We start from the raw sequence: 19,483 nt of genomic DNA on the forward strand, positions 1-19,483 counted from the left end.
TCCATAAAAGTTTATCAAAGTTTTAGATGTCATGCTGAATCTCCGCGAATTCTTAAGAGAGGCGCTGCCGTGCTTTCTTCATAATTACACTTACGTGCTGGGCCCAGGACAGGTCTCTGAAATAGTAACACTGAGGAATTTAAAGCTGCTGACCCTCCCCACCTCTGATCCCCTAGTGAGGACTGGCTCATGGACCTCTCATTTCCTTCTCCTGAAGTCTATACTCAGCCCAATGGTCTTGCTGACATTGAGCGAGAGGTTGTTGTTATGACACCACTCAGCCAGATTTTCAATCTCTCTCCTGTATGCTGATTCATCACTACCTTTGACTGGGCCAATGACAGTGATGTTGTCAGCAAACATAAAAATATGACACTGGAGTTGTGCTTAGTCACACAGTCATAAGTGGAAAGCAAGTAGAGCAGGGGGCTAAGCACACAACCTTGTGGGGCTCCTGTGCTGATAGAGATTGCGGAGGAGATGTTTTTGTCAATCCAAACTGACTGAGGTCTGCAAGTGAGGAAATCCAGGATCCAATTGCACAAGGTGGTATTGAGGCCAAGGTCTTGGAACTTACTGATTAGTTTGGAGGGGATGATTGTATTGAATGCTGAGCTGTATGCATCTTTGCTGTCTAGATGCTCTAGGGTTGAGGAAAGATCCAATGAGATGGCATCTGCTATGGACCTATTGCTCCGGTAGGCAAATTGGAGCAGACCCAAGTTGCTTCTCAGGCAAGAGTTGATATGTTTCATCATCGATCTCTCAAAACACCATCACTGTGGACACAAGTGCTACTGGGCAACAGTCATTGAGGCAGGTCTTCTTGGGCACTGGTGTAATTGAAGCCTGCTTGAAGCAGGTGGGTACCTCAGACTGCTGAAGCGAGAAGTTAAAGATCTCAGTGAGCACTCCAGCCAGGTAATCAGCACAGGTATCCCATCAGGTACCTGGACAGGTATCTCATCAAGACTGGATACTTTTCATGGGTTCACGCTCCTGAAGGATGCTCACACGTTGGCCTCAAGAGTCTGAAATCACAGGATTATTGGGGGCTGTGGGAGTTCATGATGGTTCCTCAATGTTTTGACAGTCAAAGCGAGCATAGAAGACATTGAGTTCTTCTGGAAGCGAAGCCCTGGTGTCACCTATGTTGCTCAAGAAGTGATAGTATTCAAGTTCTGCTATAGCTGTCAAGCAGGGTGGACAAAGGAGAGGCAGTGGATGTCATTTACTTGGATTTTCAGAAGGCATTTGATAAGGTGCCTCACATGAGGCTGCTTAGCAAGATAAAGTTCTATGGAACTACAGGAAAAATACTGGCATGAACAGAGGAATGGCTGACAGGCAGGAGGCAGTGAGTGGGAATAAAAGGGGCCTTTTCTGGTTGGCTGCCAGTGACTAGCGGTGTTCCTCCGGGGTCAGTATTGGGACCGCTACTTTTCACATTGTTTGTCAATGACTTGGATAATGGAATTGATGGCTTTATGGCAGAGTCTGCGAATGATACAAAGATAGGTGGAGGGGTAGGTAGTGCTGAGGAAACAATGCGATTGCAGAAAGACTTAAGACAAACTGGAAGAATGGGCAAGAAAGTGGCAGATGGAATAGTGCTGGGAAATGTACAATTATGCATTTCCATAAATGGAACAATAGTGCGGACTGTTATCTAAACGGGAAGAAGGTTCAAACATCAGAGGTGCAGAGGGACTTGGGAATCCTCGTACAAAACTCCCAGAAGGTTAATGTACAGGTTGAGTCTGTGGTAAAGAAGGCAAATGCAATGTTGGCATTTATTTCAAGGGGAATAGAATATAAAAGCAAGGAGATAATGCTGAGCCTTTATACAACACTAGTCAGGCCGCACTTTGAGTATTGTCAAGAGTTTTGGGCCTCATATCTCAGAAAGGATGTGTTGTCACTGGAGAGAGTCCAGAGGAGGCTCACGAGGATGATTCTGGGAATGAAGGGGTTAACACATGAGGAGCATTTGGCAGCTTTGGGCCTGTACTCACTGGAATTTAAAAGAAAGTGGGGGTTCTCATTGAAACCTACCGAATGTTGAAAGGACTAGATAGGGTGCATGTGAAGAGGACGTTTCCTATGGTGGGGGTATGCAGAACTACAGGGCACAGGCTCAAAATTGAGGGGTGAATCTTTAGAATAGAGGCAAGGAGGATTTTTTTTTTTAGCCAGAGAGTGGTGAATCTGTGGGATGGTCTGCCACAGACTGCGGTGGAGGTCAAGTCTGTGCGTATATTTAAGGGAGAAGTTGATCACTTCCTGATCTATCAGGGCATCAAAGGATATGACGAGAAGGCAGGTGTATGGGGTTGAGTGGGATCTAGGTTCAGCCATGATAGAATGGCAGAGCAGACGCAATGGGCTGAATGGCCCAATTCTACTCCCATGTCTTATGGTCTTGACCGAATGATTTCGTGGAGCCACACTCGTCTACAACTGCTTTAATAAAGTCTGTGACAACCATCCTGTACTCATTCAGATCCACAGACAAGTCCTTGAACTTGGCCCAGTCCATTGACTAGAAGGAAACCCATAGTCACTCCTCTGCCTCCTGCGACAACCTTTGTTGTCCTAATCTTTAGCACTTTTTTGTTCAGCCTCTGCCTGTATGCAGTTAGGACAGCCAAGCGATCTGATTTACTGAAATGTGGTCTGGGCAAGGAACGGTAGGCATTCCTTATCTTAGCATAACAGTGGCCTTGTGTGTTGGGACCCCTGGCGCTTCGGGTTATATGCTGATGGTTTTCTTCCAACAAGCCTAATTGTAGTACCCACTATGATTTGAAATGCATTTGGATGGACTGTTTCTTATTTGGAAACGGCATCATCCAGTATCACAAGCACTTGATTCTCATTGGCCTCTGGTGGTATATAAACTGCGGTCAGGATTATGGAGGAGAACTCCCTAGGTAAATAGAGTGGATGGCATTTGACTGTTAGGTGTTCAAGGTCAGGGGGACACTGGTTTGACAAAACCACCACACTGGAGCACCAATGAGAGTTCATCATGAAACACACACCTCCACCTTTCACCTTTTCCGAATCAGCAGTTCAGTGTTTGGTAAATCGAGAAGCCTTCCAGTTTGATTGCTTGTCTAGCATGCTGGGAGACAGCCAACTTATGGGTAACGTGTACAAAACACATACAGTCGTCTGCCAACTAGAGAATGTCATACTAGCACTGAACTCGTACAATGAGGAATGGGCTTCTAGAGTGATGTTGAATAGAGATGGATAAAGATGGAACTATGACCTACATAAACCTCAAAGCCCTAATCACTTGTTTTTTAATTTTAAAACAAGCCTTTTTCTTTCAAAGAGATAACACCAGATAAATTTGATGTGAAATGATGACCTCAGAAGAACCAGCCCTCCCTCGCTTACCTCAAGAGACAAGGACTCTCCTTGTCCCACTCCCTGAAGTTTTTATATTACTTACCGTTGGGTAAATGCTCCACCCAAGAGAAGGTAATACCACCGTCCCTGCAGCTCTCACTGAAGCGAAGCAGGAAAGTGCCTGTCGGCTTGTGTTTCAATAAACTGCGCTCTCTCTTCTTACTCAAAAACCCAATAATGTTCCTGGAAGACAAAATATACAAACTGGTAACAGCTACTTCAGAACAGACTTTTCACAGTTCTGGGCAGGATGATATGACCAATTATAATGTCATACATCTTGCCGCTTTGCAAATAAAATTACCTGATCCAAACTGCCCAGTCAGTATAATGAAATATATGGATTATTTTCCACTAAACTAAGTGTTTGAGTTATTTTGAGCCTGAACCACAAAACACACTGAAGCATTGTTAAGTACTTTAACAGCATCATTCTTTTCTTTGGTGGGTTTTGTCTAGAAAGCTGGCATCTGCAGTAACACTCAAGAGAACAGGACCATGGATCTACTTGCTCATCTTCTCAACAAAATGTCTCCCCCTTTAAAACAGCAGTCCAATTCAAAACTAATCAATAGGCAAGGTAGCATATTACCATAAGTAAAGCAGTGGACAAATACTTGGCTTCCTTTTACCTGCTCAGCTACTCATGAACAGGGCTGATACTTCCGTCCTTGCTACTTTCCTGCACCATCCCATTCCCGCGATTCCCTTCACATTGAACAATCAGGTTATCCACATGCCAGTAAACCTAGGATTTGAATAGCTTTCAAATCCGACAGAAAGTAGGCTACAAAAAGTGATGGACACAGCCAGATTCTGGAACAGTTATTACCTTACAACCATCAAACCTCTGGCCTGGCATGGATAATTCTATTCACCACTACTCTGAACTGATTCTATGACCTAGACACTCACTTTCAAAGACTCATGTTCTCAGCATTATTTTTATTTGTAGTTTGTCTTCTTTTACACATTGGTTGTTTTATCAGACTTCTGACGTTTTTGTGTAGTTTTGTAAAAAAATTATTGTGATTTTTTTCTGTAAACACCTGGAAGATAAAGAGTCCTATATTTTGATAATAAACTTACTTTGATTTGGTCCCCTAATCTGAGGAAAGACATCCTTGCCATAGAGGGAGTACAAAGAAGGTTCACCAGATTGATTCCTGGGATGGCAGGACTTTCATATGATGAAAGACTGGATCGACTAGGCTTATACTCATTGGAATTTAGAAGATTGAGGGGGATCTTATTGAAATGTATAAAATCCTAAAGGGATTGGACAGGCTAGATGCAGGAAGATTGTTCCCGATGTTGGGAAAGTCCAGAACGAGGGGGTCACAGTTTGAGGATAAAGGGGAAGCCTTTTAGGACCAAGATTAGGAAAAACTTCTTCACACAGAGAGTGGTGAATCTGTGGAATTCTCTGCCACAGGAAACAGTTGAGGCCAGTTCATTGGCTATACTTAAGAGGGAGCTAGATATGGCCCTTGTGGCTAAAGGGATCGGGGGGTATGGAGGGAAGGCTGGTACAGGGTTCTGAGTTGGATGATCAGCCATGATCATACTGAATGGTGGTGCAGGCTCGAAGGGCCGAATGGCCTACTCCTGCACCTATTTTCTATGCCTCTATGTTTGAACCATTCCTCTGAAGGAGAATTCAGTATTTGACTGTAACCAAGCTACCAGGCATTACTGAACTTTTTATCATCTGATAGAGTATTACAGCACAGAAACAGGCCCTCTGACCCATTTAGTCTGTGCTGAACTATTATTCTGCCTTGACCCATAGACTCACACCTGGGCCATAGCCCTCCGTACCCCTGGTATTTCCCCCATGTTTTGCAGGTTGTCAAAATCAGCCAATCCAGGAGGCACACAAGAGCTTCTCTTGGGCTTCTTCACAAACATGTTAACCTGCTTCTTTCTGGAGAACAGCTGGCTTCACTGGCTACCCATCTGCCCCACCACAGGCAAGAAATGTTACTAAGTTCTAGCTACCTCTGCACCTGGATGACCGATATAAACCAGTGTTTCAACTTTGCACCAGTCCAATTCACAACATCAGTGCAGCAGATCAAAACATCTTGCCTAAAGGCACAAATTATTTATTCCCCAAGCTGCCTAAAATATAGCAGTCCCCTAGCATATGTTAAGTTACAAGACCACTTCAGCTCATCAACCACAGGCATATAAATCTATTATAACGCTTTAAAGTAAAAGGCATCGTAAATATCAAAGTTATGAGAACACTATACTGGGGGTGAATCCCAGCCACTTTACCCATCGTTCCAAATATCCTCCAAGCATTTCTTAATAAGGTCCAGGATCCCTTGCAACCAGATCCAGAAAGAGAAGTTCTGATTTGGTAAATTCTCCTATGATGAAAGACATCAGAAAGTGTTAAAAATGTAGTAATAAAACCATAGAATGATACAGTATACAACATAATTTATATAATTATTTGTCACATGTACATCCAAACACTGAAATACGCCATTTTACATCGAATCAACAAGGACTATGCTGCGTAGCCCACAAATGTCACCACATTTCTGGCGTCAACATGGTACGTCCACAACTCACTAACCCTCCCACAGTCTTTGGACTGTAGGAGGAAACCAGAGGACCTGAGGAAACCCACGTGGTCACAGGGAAGAATGCACAAACTCCTCATGGACAACAGTGGAATTTGAACCCCAGCTGGCGCTGTAAGGTGCTGCGCTAACCACGAGACTGCTGCACCACCCAATTTAATATAAATTTAGTAAATGTTTCCTCTGGTGTGGAAATCTAGATCTTGGGGTGGGGGAGGTCTCCATTATCCTGAAACTTGGGACAGAGACAAAGAAACCTTTCTAATCTTTGTTCGTGGTGAGATTTGGAATTCTCTGCTCCAAAGAACTGTGCTGACTTGGTCATTGAATATATTCCAGTCTGAAGATTTTGGACTTTTGAGGAATTGCGAGTCACCTGAATCCGACAGGAAAATGGGTCATGGTCAACAATCAGATCAGCCAGGCGGAGACGTGTGGACTGTTTCTACTCCATTATATTCTTAACAAAGGAACTGATCATTTGGTCCTCTGTGCCTGTAGCAGCTTTTTGAAAGTGCTGTCTAATGAGCCCAACTCTCTCTTCTTTACCCCATAGCTCTCAGAATTCTATTCTCAGGTTTGATAATGCAATTATCCACATGCCCCATTCATAATCAAATGAATGGCAATGTTATACACAGCGTACTACACACTCCTGCTCATAATTGCCGAATGTAATTGTTCCGCTACTGGCTGCTGTGCTTTCACATACCATGGCCTTGAGCTCTGAACTCCATCCCAAAACTTCTCCACCCCACTCCTTTGAGGTGCTGCCCCCTTGACCATCCTAGAGTCATCAGCCCCAATAAGTGTCTCAGTGTCAAATTTTATTTGCTAACACTCTTGCAAGCATTCGCTACGCATGAGCAGCCAAGGAACCGAGGGAGCTTTCAAGGACTCTTCAACGTGTGTATTCAATATTTATTTATTTATTATCATTATTTCTTTCTTCTTGTATTCCCAAAGTTTGTTGTGTTTTGCACACTGATTGAACACCCAGTTGGTGTGGTCTTTCATTGATTCTATTATGGTCATTATTCTATTATGGATTTATTGAGTATGCATGCAAAAAACTCTGAGGGTTTCCTATGGTGACACACATGTACTTTGATAATACATTTACTTTTAACTATCATCTCCTCAAAACTAATTAATAAAACTTCAAGACCTAGGCCTCAGTATCTCCTTGTGCAACTTGATCCTCAATTTACTCACTTGCAAGACAGCTCCAATGCCATATTTAAGTTTGCTGACAACACCATTGTCAATAGTCAAATCAAAGGTGGTGATGAAACAGCATATAGGAGGGTCGTATATGGTGACGTACATTTAGTTAGATAATAGATTTATTTTGAACTTTGAGCAACATTGTGGGCCAAAGGGCCTGTCTGTCCAAACCAATGCTTACTGCTCTTTAGGCTGGGGTAGCCAGAACTAGTGGCCATTTCAAAATAAAGACTTTAGTTTATTTGTCATATACACAAAGATGCAATGAACCTCCTTGCTCATACAAAGTTCACATAGTAAATAGTGTACACAGTGTTGGAGTGGAGTGTAGAATTGTTACTTTTGTTATAGCTTAACTTTCCTATGCTTGCTGATAACCTTTATGAAATCACCTGTATACATGCAATCACTAGGCATTTTTTCTAGTAATAGTAATATAGCTAATTCTTTTTTTTTAAATGCTTGGGCTGTCCCAAGTCAGTGGGTCCTGGGATCAGATGTCTGTGCAAGGAGATATGAGGGCCGGTGAGTCAGTAAGCCTAGAGCTTGGGATCCTGTCATCAGCTCGTCCGGCGGTCAATACCAAAGATCGAAACCCAAAGGTCTATCAGAAGTATGGAAGTTGAGGGCTGTGGAAGCTCAGATGCTGAGTATATTCAAGATCAAAATTGATTTGACTTTTATACGTCAAGAGAATAAAGGAATGTTGGGTTAATCCTGGAGTAGTGTACTGAGGTGAAAGGTGATCTTATTGAACAGTGCAACATACTTCTTGCTTTTATGTCTCAAGGTCCTTTGTTGAAATTCAGATAATAATCAATTAAAAACCCTAAAGACTAGAGATGGGCTGATGAGTTGTTATTGTAAAGGGCCAGAAAAGTGAAGAAATTGAAAACTACTTGCTTTAATTGCTGAGTTTGGAGTGCTGGTATTGGCATGTTTGGGTATAAACAGTTTAGAAGTAAATTAGAGACACCTACCTTTGAAAATTTTGCCCATGTAATGCAACAATCTGCATAGTTTTCTCGAACCCCTAAACAATGCAAGAAAAATATAACACAAAACTGGAAACAGAATGGAACGCCCTTGAAACTGAACAATGGCATATTTTGTCATTATAGCTATAGTTTCACCACGGAACAATCTTATAAGAAAGCCACCCATTGGTCATCTCCCCAAATCCCTCTGTCCTGCTCTTTCCCATTACATTGTTCCCTTGCAACATTTATCCAAATCCACGTAAATTGTTTTATATAGCTGCAATGTATCCAACCATGTGCAACTCTGGCCACCACACTTGACGAAGGATGTGGAGGTTTTGCAGAGGCCACAAAAGAGGTCCACCAGGATGATGTCTTTGTGTGAGTGTATTAACCAGGAGAGATTGCACAAACTTGGGTTGTTTTCTCTGGCACATCAGCGGTGGAGGAACAGCTTGATAGGAGTACATAGATAGGGTAGATAGAGAGGGTATAGGCACAAGGCAAGAAGTGGGGGAGGGGGTAAATGTTACAAGAAATTTGCAAGGCAAGTTCTTTTATATATTGACAGTAGTAGCAGGTGGTTGGAAAATGCTTAGGGGAATAATAGTCCCACGAAAATTAATAGTTTTGTGAAGTCAGTGTCAGGATCTGGACATCAGTGCAAGTCCAGGATTTATTCACAATCTCTTGTTGCTCCAACTTAGCTTGCTGAGTCATTTTAGAGGGAAGTAACTGAGAGACTGAAGCAATACAGTAAATATCTGATAACCTGCTATCTGATTGTTTGGAAATCTCAATGGATCCACATCTGGCTCACTGGATGTTCCTGGTTCACTGCCTCAACAACCATCACCCAGTGGCACTCACGTCTACTGTGATGAAGTGCTTTGAAAGGTTGGTCATGGCTAGAATCAACACCTGCCCAAGCACATTCCTAGACTCTGCAATTTACAGTGGATGCAATCTCACTGGCTCTCCACCTGCCCCTTGGATCACCTGGACAGCAGTAATACTCAGTCAGACTGCTGTTTATTGATCACAGCTCAGCATTCAACACAATCATACTCTCAGTTCTAATCAACAAGCTCCAAAGGCTGGGCCTTGTAGTGTATTCAATATTTCAGTATGTGACGACAAACCAAGTTATCAGACGATTGATGCTAATGAGAGAGATAAGGGAGACAATGGAGAAACGTTCAAATTGTTAATGAGAGAGGAAAGAGAGAGATAACGGAAAAGAAACACAATTCAGGATACTGACAGACCGGTTGCTTTGAACCTGAACTGCTTGAAGTTTGATGGACAGGCGATACCCCAGCAGGGGGAGAAAAAGAACAGGTTCGCTAAGGCACGGCACACACGAGATCACGAGACCCTGGAAGAGCGGTGTACCCCCACAAGTTGGTGGGAGTTTGGAAGTCCAGTTCGCGGGAACCGACCATAGACTCACAGGGTGTAAAGGTACAATCGGTGGGAACCTGGTGTGTGTGTCCGCCCTTGCCTGGGTGCCGGGTTCACAGCAGAAGAACAGTCGTATCCGGAACGGAGGGGTCACAGTCGGTGACCACAGTGGGATAGAGGACATAAAAGGGTCTGCCCGAAACCAACTGCGAAGAACATCAAAGGTCCGCCTGAATCAAATTTGCATCCCCCCTCTCTCTCTCTCTCTCTCCAACGGTACAACAGCGATTACTGCAAACTGTACTAAGCTGAACTGAACTCTGCGTCACTTGAGACTGATCATTTTACCCCTAGACTGCGATAGAGCTTGGTTGATTCCTATTACCCTAGTTCTGTGTACATGTGTGTATTATCATTGCTGACCTGTTGCATTTATATCCTTACGATTAGAGTACTGTGTTACTTATTTCTTTAATAAAACTTTATTAGCTCCTAGTAATCCAGACTCCAACGAGTGGTCCATTTCTGCCGGTTTGGCAACCCAGTTACAGGGTACGTAACAAGTAATATTTGATTAATCTTGTAAATATATTATTTGATTAAACATTCTTTGTTTACACAATTCATTGTTGTTTCTATGTAATAAATATGTAAATGGCATACGCCATTACACCATCACATCATATGTGAACGTGTCACTAAAAAAGGAAAAGAAAAACTAAGTAGACAAATATCCTAGCTCCCATATTTTTCTTTCAATTAGTTTCTGGAGTTACAACACATAATAGGTCTCTGTACATCCATCTGCAACTAGATCCTTCACTTCCTCACCAGGAGACCAGTCAGTGCGGATCAGAAACAATATCTCCTCCTTGCTAACAATCAACACTGGCACATCAAGGATGCATGCTTGGCCCGCTGTTCTACTCTCTCTACACCCGTGACTGTGTGGCCAGACAATTCAAACATTCAAAAAGGCGATATCCACATTTAGGACCCTCAATACCCAGGACATCACCTCTTCTCATTGCTACCAAAGGGAAAGTACAGGAGCCTGAAGACACACACTCAACATTTCAGAAACAGTGAATTGTCAGAATGGAGCTCCCAGGACTGGACACCATCTATTCCAGCAGACTCAGGAGGAAAGCAATCAGCATAACCGGAGACACCACACACCCCAGCCACGCCCTGTTTGACCCGATGCCGTCCAGCAAAAGGTTCAGGACACTAAATGCCAGAACAAATAGACTGAGGAACAGCTTCTATCCCAGAGCTGTGGCCTCCATCACACCACTCCCACAGAACAATGACTAAAACTGTGAGCACACACATATAACCATATAATAATTACAGCACGGAAACAGGCCATCTCGGCCCTTCTAGTCCGTGCCGAACTCTTACTCTCACCTAGTCCCACAGTCCTGCACTCAGCCCATAACCCTCCATTCCTTTCCTGTCCATATAGCTATCCAATTTAACTTTGAACGACAACATTGAACCTGCCTCAACCACTTCTGCTGGAAGCTCATTCCACACAGCCACCATTCTCTGAGTAAAGAAGTTCCCCCTCATGTTACCCCTAAGCTTTTGCCCTTTAACTCTCAACTCATGTCCTCTTGTTTGAATCTCCCCCACTCTCAATGGAAAAAGCCCATCCACATCAACTCTATCTATCCCCCTCATAATTTTAAGTACCTCTATCAAGTCCCCCCTCAACCTTCTACGCTCCAAAGAATAAAGACCCAACTTGTTCAACCTTTCTCTGTAACTTAGGAGATGAAACCCAGGTAACATTCCAGTAAATCTCCTCTGTACTCTATTTTGTTGACATCTTTCCTATAATTCGGTGAGCAAAACTGTACACAATACTCCAAATTTGGTCTCACCAATGCCTTGTACAATTTCAACATTACATCCCAACTCCTACACTCAATGCCTCTGATTTATAAAGGCCAGCACACCAAAACCTTTCTTCATCACACACAAGGACTCAAATACTTGCACTAACGGCACTTTGTGCATTACTGTGATATTCTTGTGCTGCTGCAGCTTAATTTCTGCTACTTATCCATTTAACACTGTTTTTCTATTACTGTCTTGTTTTTATCTACCGCTCTATTTAATTGCCTGAGAGGAAGCCAAACAGAGTTTCATTGTACCTATGTATAATGACAATAAAGATCATTCAACTCAATTCCCCATCATCAGATTTCTGAATGGACAATGAACCCATGAACAGTATCTCACCAAATTAAACTTAAAACAGAGGAAAAAATATATTTTTAATATATACTTATTTATAATGTACAGCTTTTTTCATTATGCACTGCAAATGTAATGCTGATCCATAACAAAATTCACAACATATGCCAGTGATATTAAACCTGATTCTGAAAAAAAGAACCCAGATTAGAGCAACAGACACACCAGTGGTTATTAAGAGTTGGAGAAGATTACAGAAATATGGAGAGACAAGGCTATGGAAAATTTGACGGTCAGAGCTTTGCTCAGCCAAGGAGCCATTAGAAGCCAGCAGGTACAGGACTGACGAGTGAAAGGAACATGGTGTGAGCTTGGACTTGGGCCAGCAAAGTTTAGGATGACCTCAAGGTGATGTTGAGGAAACTCAGGAGACCAGTTAGGACTGTGTTGGAATTGTCAGGCCACGAAGTGAGGTGCAAGCAATTGCTTTTCATTTCCACCCCCCCCCACCCCCACAATCCAGCACTGTTAACGATCGTAATTCTTTGATTACCAAATTCTCAAATCATCGTGGTTTGTTCTGGAGACCTCATTCAATGGATTATTAATTCAAGCCTTCCAATTACTTGTCCGGTAACGCAACCACTATCTACAACCCTTACCCTAATAAAATTAACTATCAACTCACCACATAATTTTTCTGCCAACATGTTAAGCTGTTCAGGGTCCAAATGTCTCTTTGTGTTTGAAGAAAACTGCCAGCTTAGTGCCTCTGAGAGCTGACTCCATGGTGCCAACGGAGGGTTCGAAAAGAACGTAATATTCTAGGAGAGACAGGAAAAATTTCAACTCTCAAGTTCTTCCTACGGAGCTTGCAGTCTACACAGAAAATGACATGCATAGGTATTTTATACTTGCAACATGTGAAATGGAGGCTGATCAGCTATTTAACCCTTCGTTTCTGATCCACTGCTTCAATTCCTCTTTCATGCTCAATCTCTCGATCCCCTAGGTTGATTTGCAGAAACTATCCTACCCTTCAATTTTCTCAATGATCGAGTGCAGCCTTCAGATTCATTTACATCAAAACATAGTGAAATGCACTGTCTGCATTCATAAACGACACAGCCCAAGGTCGTGCTGGGGGCAACCCATATTCAACACCACACATTCTGGGGGAGAGAACTCTAACAATTCACAATCCCCAAGTGAGGTCCTAAAATCCCTATCCTGAGGAAAAATAACATAGCAAACTTCAACAACAAAAGAAAAGGAGCATCTTTACCAAGTGGACAATATTTTCCTGATTTGATCCCTGAAGGGATTAGCTCCATTTCTAAGGTTGCATATCCTGACTGTGGGTGTAACAGGGAATAATGAAACTACTCTGCAGCACTGTAGAGAATAGGGGATGTTCATGTGCTAAAGGTATAAAGGTTAACTCTGCAGTGTGGGCATTAGGCAAGGGTAATGAACTGACTCAAGTCACAAATTGCAAGTTAAAGTGAACTATAGTAAACCTAGTTACCAGTCAAATAACCATCTCAAACTCAAAGACACACATTTTTCTATTGTACACAAGATGGAACTGTACAGAGCTTAAGAAGCATGAGGTACTGAAGGTTGGCATCGCGAAGGCTCATCTCATACGTGTGAGAAAGACAGAGACACAGAGACTTGCAGTCCCCTCCAGCAGTATTATCTCTTTTACTACTTCATTAACCTTTTATCCTTGCTTTCCATGTTATATTTCTATGTAATTCTATAATTTTTATAACCTTTAACATGTATACAGTGACTTTCCTGTTTGCGAATACTTCTCACTGCTAAATCAAAAAAGAACAAGGAACAAATTTTAAAATACTTTCATTACACCACCCCAGTTGCTTCTCCCACCCTCAACTTGGTTGAGAAAACATTGCAAAGATCCTTACCTGAAGATCACTGCACAGCATGTTGTACCAAACCACTGAAGCCCAGCTATTAAGGAGTTGGCTGGCATTTGAGATGACAACCACAGGTAAAGTGCAAGTCTGTCAAAAACAAGGCAGATTTTAATGTACTTACAGAGAAAATAAAACTATTTAACCTATACTGCCATGAAAGAAAGGTAAATAAATTGCAATTATAAGGTGCCAATCATACCCAGGAATGTCCCAAAACTTTTGTAGTCACTAATGTAGGAAACAGAGCAACCTTTTATTTTGCAGATAAGGTCCCCCAATCAGCAAGCTGATAAAAATTAATACAAGCAAACAAAAGACGTAAGGTGCCACAATTCCAGTGGTGCAGTAGATGGAGCTGCTACCTCAAAGGGTCTGTGTGTGTTCGTTCTCTGTTGCCACTGTAAACTGCCCTGCTGTGTAGGTGAGTAGTAGCATCTGGGGAGAAGGTGTGCAGGGAGAAGGAAGTGAACGGTAAAGTGGGGAGAATGAAAATGCAGGATTAATGCAGGGTTATTTATATATGTGGTTGGACAGTCATCATGGTGAACTGAAGGGCTCACTTCCAGAATCCCTACACAACTCAAACCACTCACAAAGCCACAAGTTACATGGCCCTTTGAAAATGCTGTTACTTGTAGATCAACCATTGATTCTTGTTCAACCCCAAAACAAGCTCCTGTTGTGTTTTATTTTAGAAAAAGAGCAACACATACAGAGTACTGGAGGAACTCAGCAGGTCAGGAAGCATCTATAGGGGGTAATGAAAGAAGTCAACATTTCAGCCCAAGACTCTTCACTAGGACTGGAATGGAAAAGGGCTTTGGCTTCTGTTTCTTTCCTTTACAGTCCTCTTGAAGGGTCTCAGTCTGAAATGTCAACCACTTATTCCCCTCCATAGATGCTGCATGACATGCTGAGACTGTCCAGTACTCTATGTGTTGAAGATTTACAGCGTTTGCAGAACCACTTCTGTTCAATTTTTTTTTGAATTATCTAGTGTAGATCAGAAACAAAAATCAGCTGTTCCAGGCAGTTAACAAGAAGTGAAATAACGTCAATCCCACGGGCAGGCATTCTGTGCACTTTTGCTGATGGCAAGGAAGAATCTGATATACACAATCAGAAACAGTACATTGTTTTGCACAGTACTGTTAGAGTGGACTTGGCCAAAATCTTATTGACGTAATTCTGCCAACAAAGTCCAATTTCAACAGGCAAGATTAGGTAACTTGCTGGATCACAACATTTTCTCCCCCATTTCATGGTCAAAAAGCCAGCTGAAGTATTAAGTATCAGGCAGGTGTGAGGGAAGTAGCTAGGCAGCTGGATGGATAGCTACAATACAGCTATGACAGGAGAAATCTGAGGTGGCCTTCTGAAACAGAAAATAACAACTCCAGTAACTCATTGTACCTCAACTGAATGAAAAAAAATCATGACATATTGTCAGCAGCCAATGAACTTAGTTCTCAATGTTAGCTGAAGAATGAACATAACCAAGATAAAATATGGGAGGCATCGTGACTAAAGCCGCTGTCTCACAGTGCTAGAGATCCAGGTTCAATCCTGACCTCAGGCTCTGCCTGTGGGGAGTTTGCATGTTCTCCTCGAGACCACACTGGTTTCTCCCACATCTCAAAGATTCACAAGGTCAGTGCCTGCAAATCATCTGATAGAATCTGGTGGACGGGGTTTTGATGGGAATGTGGGGGTAACGGAATGGGAACAGCGGGTGATGGTCAGTGTGAACTGATGGCTGGTTTCCCTATCGCACATCTCCATGAATGCCTGAAATTTGTACAGTCAAATCACCAACTGTTTTGGTCCTTTTAAAATTCCTTCCTTTTCTGTGCTCCCAGCATCGCTGTCAAGGCCAGCATTTACTGTCCATCCCTAGACATCTCTTGGTTAAGGAGAATGTGAATCACTGCAGTTCCCATGGTGAAAGTGCTCTCACAATGCACTGTCACAGAGACAGTCACAGGATTAGGACCCAGCAACAAGGGAGCACCAAGGTACGTTTCCAAGTGAGGGCAGTGCACAGCGGAGTGGAACCTGTGGTGGTAGTACTCCCATGCACCTGCTGCCCTCATCCTTCTTAACGGTACAGGGGAGAGGTTTGGGAAGTGCTATGGAGTGACTTGGGAGGATAGTCCATTTTGCAGAACACACTGTACGTCAGAGGCTGTATGTCAGAAGAAGCGGCGTTAGGGTAGTTGATCAAGCATCAATCAAGCAGATTGCTTCATACTGGGTAGCATCAAGCTTCTTGAGCATCATTAGAGCTGCACTCATTCAGATAAGTACCGAGCTTCCCCTGTCACACTTCTGGTTTGTGCCTTGTTAATGATGGAGAATAGGCCAGTGTACAGTAATTAGTCTGATTGGATTTGCCTTGTATTTTTTGGACAGGAGATACCTGGGCAATGTTCCACACTGTTATGTAGATGCTGGTTGTTGTATGGCTAGAGCCATAGCTAGTTCTGGAGCACAGGTTTTCAGTAATGTGACAGAGATGTTGTCTAGTCCCATTGTCTTTGCCACACCAGTGTTCTTGGTGTGGCTACAGTGGCTTTAGTGATGCTAAAGGTATCACTAAGGTAAGAATGCAGAGATGGGTCAACCACACAGGACCTCTGCCTGAACACAGCTGAATATGGGGAAAGTCCTTCAGGTCTCCTCTTCTCATCAAGAATTTCAAAGATTCAAAGTACATTTATTATCAAAGAATGTATAAGTTATACAACCTCGAGATTTGTTTGCTTACAGGTAGCTACAAAGTAGGAAATCCAAAAGAACCTAATTAAAGAAAATAGAAGACCGACACTCGATGCGCAAGAGAAAGGAAAAAAAAACACAAATCATGCGAACAGTTGAAGCGAGCAACAAAGTTACAAACTAAATTGAGTCCTCAGGTCTGAACACCGGAGTAGGCCTGAAGCCTTGCTTATATTGGCATATTATCATATTAGCAGGCATGAAGCACAGCAGCCGGGTCAGTCTTCATAGCCTCAGCACCATAGAGAGAGTAAACATTGCTGAGAGCAAGCAAAAAATAAATAAATAAAATAATAAATAAATCGGCTCTCACCTTGGATTCCGACACCGACTTTTCAGTCGATCTGGGCCGGTGTTTAAATTGACTAAACAATGCCCCAACTTCTCAGCGCCCAGAGCTATCCAGTCTCGCACCTGGGTCAGTTATATGGACATTGGAATTCCTCCGCCCCACAATTACAAGGTCCACCATAAGCTACAAGTTACACCTAAACATGCTGGGACTGCACAACTGCAATCCAATCCATTAACTATAAGATCAAGTTAGCCCTATCTATTTCACGCTGCTTTCACTGCTCAGCATACACAGCCTTGTTGCAGCTTTACCAGAACGTTGCCTCATTTTTAGGGACACAGGCCACTGCTCCGAGCATGTCATTCTGCATTCCTCATTGAACCATGGTTAACTCCTCTGTCTCAATTGCAATCACAGATTAAGAGGTACGTGAGTATGGTGTTACAAGTTATAGTGGTACACGTTTCAATCTATGCCAATGGCCCACAGCATCTTGTAGATGCCCATCTTCGATCTGACAATTCTATCCCTAGCCCATTTAATTTAGGAGAACAGCACTGCCTTCCACTTCCCCCATCTCCCCGGATGGCACTGCAATGCTTTACAGAGCCAGTGATAACCAATTCAGGTTCAATTTCCCGTGACCATGTGGGTTTCCTCTGAGTGCTCTGGCTCCCTCCCACATTATAAAGATGGATGGCTTAGTAAGTTGTGGGCATACTATGTTGGTGCTGGAAATGTTGCAACACTTGCAGGCTGCCCCCAGAACATTCCTAGACTGTGTTGGTTATGGGCACAAATGACACATTTCACTGTATGTTTCTATATACATGTGGCAAATACAGCTAAACTTGGAGTAAAGGCTCGACTTTTCACTGGCAGGACCTATGGCAAATCTCCCGCAGGTACAGTTAAAGGGAAAACTTACCTCAAGTTTGATGCTGAGTTCTTGGTGAACCAGCTCAGTCTCAAAGCTAATGAGATGGAGCTCCTCTGTTACAGTAAGTGAAGCCTGTAAAATATGTTGACACAGTGAGGAGGGGTGGAAATGAACGAAAGAGGGAGAAAGAACTTCAACAGGAGGACAAATAAAACAGGCACAGAAATTGCAGCAGCCCCTGGACAGAACCAAAGCTCTACGAGTTAGTTATAAAGCTTACAAGAATTACACCGCTGTTTTTTTTTAAAATCAGAGGATATATATAAAATGCTTTAACAGAATTGCAAAATGTTTACTGGTATGAAATGAAGCAACTTCATTCACACCTGATGGCTTAATGTGCTGACATCGGAGAGGGTCCACAGGAGATTCATGAGAATTATCCTGGGAATGAAAGGATTAATGCCAAGAGTTTGATGGACCTGAGGGCCTGTACTCACTGGCGATTGGATGAATGGGGGGGGGGGGGGGGGGGAGAGAGGGGTAATTTAATTGAAACCCAACAAATATTCAAAAATGTAGATAGAATGGATTTGGAGAGGATGTTCCTGATAGTAGGGGAGTCTAGGGCACATCGTCAGAATAGAGGGACATCCCTTTAGAACGGGGAGGAACTTCTTTAGTCAGAGGGTGGTGAATCTGTGGAATTCATTGCTGCAGACAGCTGTGGAGGCCATGTCATTGGGTATATTTAAAGAAGTTGATAGGTTCTTGATTAGTCAGGGTGTCAAAGGTTATGGGGAGGAGGCAGAAGAATGGGGTTGAGAGGGATAATAAGTCAGCCTTGATGGAATGGTGAAGCAGACTCAATGTGCTAAATGGCCTAATTCTCTTATGTCTTATACACCTTACCTCCAAGCAGAAACTAACAATGCCTCAGCAGCCCAAGGCAAAAATGGTGAAACCCACACAATTTCCCTAGTTTTGTAAGAAAACCATAAGAGATTGGCGTTATGCGCCATCTGTCAAGAGTACATGGTCAATCAACATTCCTAGTATCAAATCCCTTTATGACCAAAAAATACTGTAGCAACAAAATCATCAACGAACTAGTGCTCTTGCTTTAGAGGCATTGTACCTGTTGCAAGTACTTGCAGTTCCTGATTTTGTTTGAATATGGTTGGTATTTTGGTTTTTGCTCCCAGTCTTAGCTTCCTATTTTCTTTTTCTCTGCAGTTATACCCCGTTCAATATTCAATCTAAGTTTTTGTAAATTCTGATAATCTCAGCATATTAAAATACTACTGACAATAAATCTGGAGGTTAACTTCAGGGTCTAACTGATGAGTAACAAGGTAGAAAGCTCTAAAAGTGTTTACCTCATTACTTCCTTTGCCTCCAATAATACACTTCTGCTCCTTAAGTTGCTGCAAACAGAAGAATTGTTTTAAAATATGGTTTCCACCACACAAATTACACAAAAAAAAACTTTTCAGCCACAGCTGCAAAATATAGCCACACTCTTACCAAATGTCTGAAATCAACACACAAGCCACCAAATTTGGAATCCATCATGTTCATTGCCTTTTCATATGTGCCGAGAATATTGAACTTACGATACCTGGTGAGTGAAGTATTAACTTAATTAACTTTGCAGGTAATAACTATCTAATAAAAAGTACACATGCATTTCAAAGTCACTCTCCTTATAAATGGTACACACTCAGGCCGGAGAGTGGCAGAGCTCATAG

General features: G+C 42.6%; 1 protein-coding gene across 6 annotated transcripts in view; it reads right to left on the reverse strand.

Moving 5' to 3' along the window:
• Window positions 1-19,483, reverse strand: part of LOC140191614 (signal transducer and activator of transcription 1-like) — a 97,459-nt gene that overhangs the window by 17,822 nt on the left and 60,154 nt on the right. For all 6 annotated transcript variants that reach the window (XM_072249168.1, XM_072249169.1, XM_072249167.1 and 3 more), the window contains 8 exons: window positions 19,260-19,353; window positions 19,112-19,159; window positions 17,781-17,864; window positions 13,768-13,866; window positions 12,522-12,657; window positions 8,225-8,277; window positions 5,704-5,798; window positions 3,464-3,603 (listed from right to left, as the gene is read on the reverse strand). In XM_072249168.1, coding sequence (XP_072105269.1) covers window positions 3,464-3,603; window positions 5,704-5,798; window positions 8,225-8,277; window positions 12,522-12,657; window positions 13,768-13,866; window positions 17,781-17,864; window positions 19,112-19,159; window positions 19,260-19,353 — 749 coding nt within the window. The remainder of the gene's footprint in view (window positions 1-3,463; window positions 3,604-5,703; window positions 5,799-8,224; window positions 8,278-12,521; window positions 12,658-13,767; window positions 13,867-17,780; window positions 17,865-19,111; window positions 19,160-19,259; window positions 19,354-19,483) is intronic.

The sequence above is a fragment of the Mobula birostris genome, chromosome X, assembly GCF_030028105.1.
Source record: "Mobula birostris isolate sMobBir1 chromosome X, sMobBir1.hap1, whole genome shotgun sequence".
Classification (NCBI taxonomy): domain Eukaryota; kingdom Metazoa; phylum Chordata; class Chondrichthyes; order Myliobatiformes; family Myliobatidae; genus Mobula; species Mobula birostris.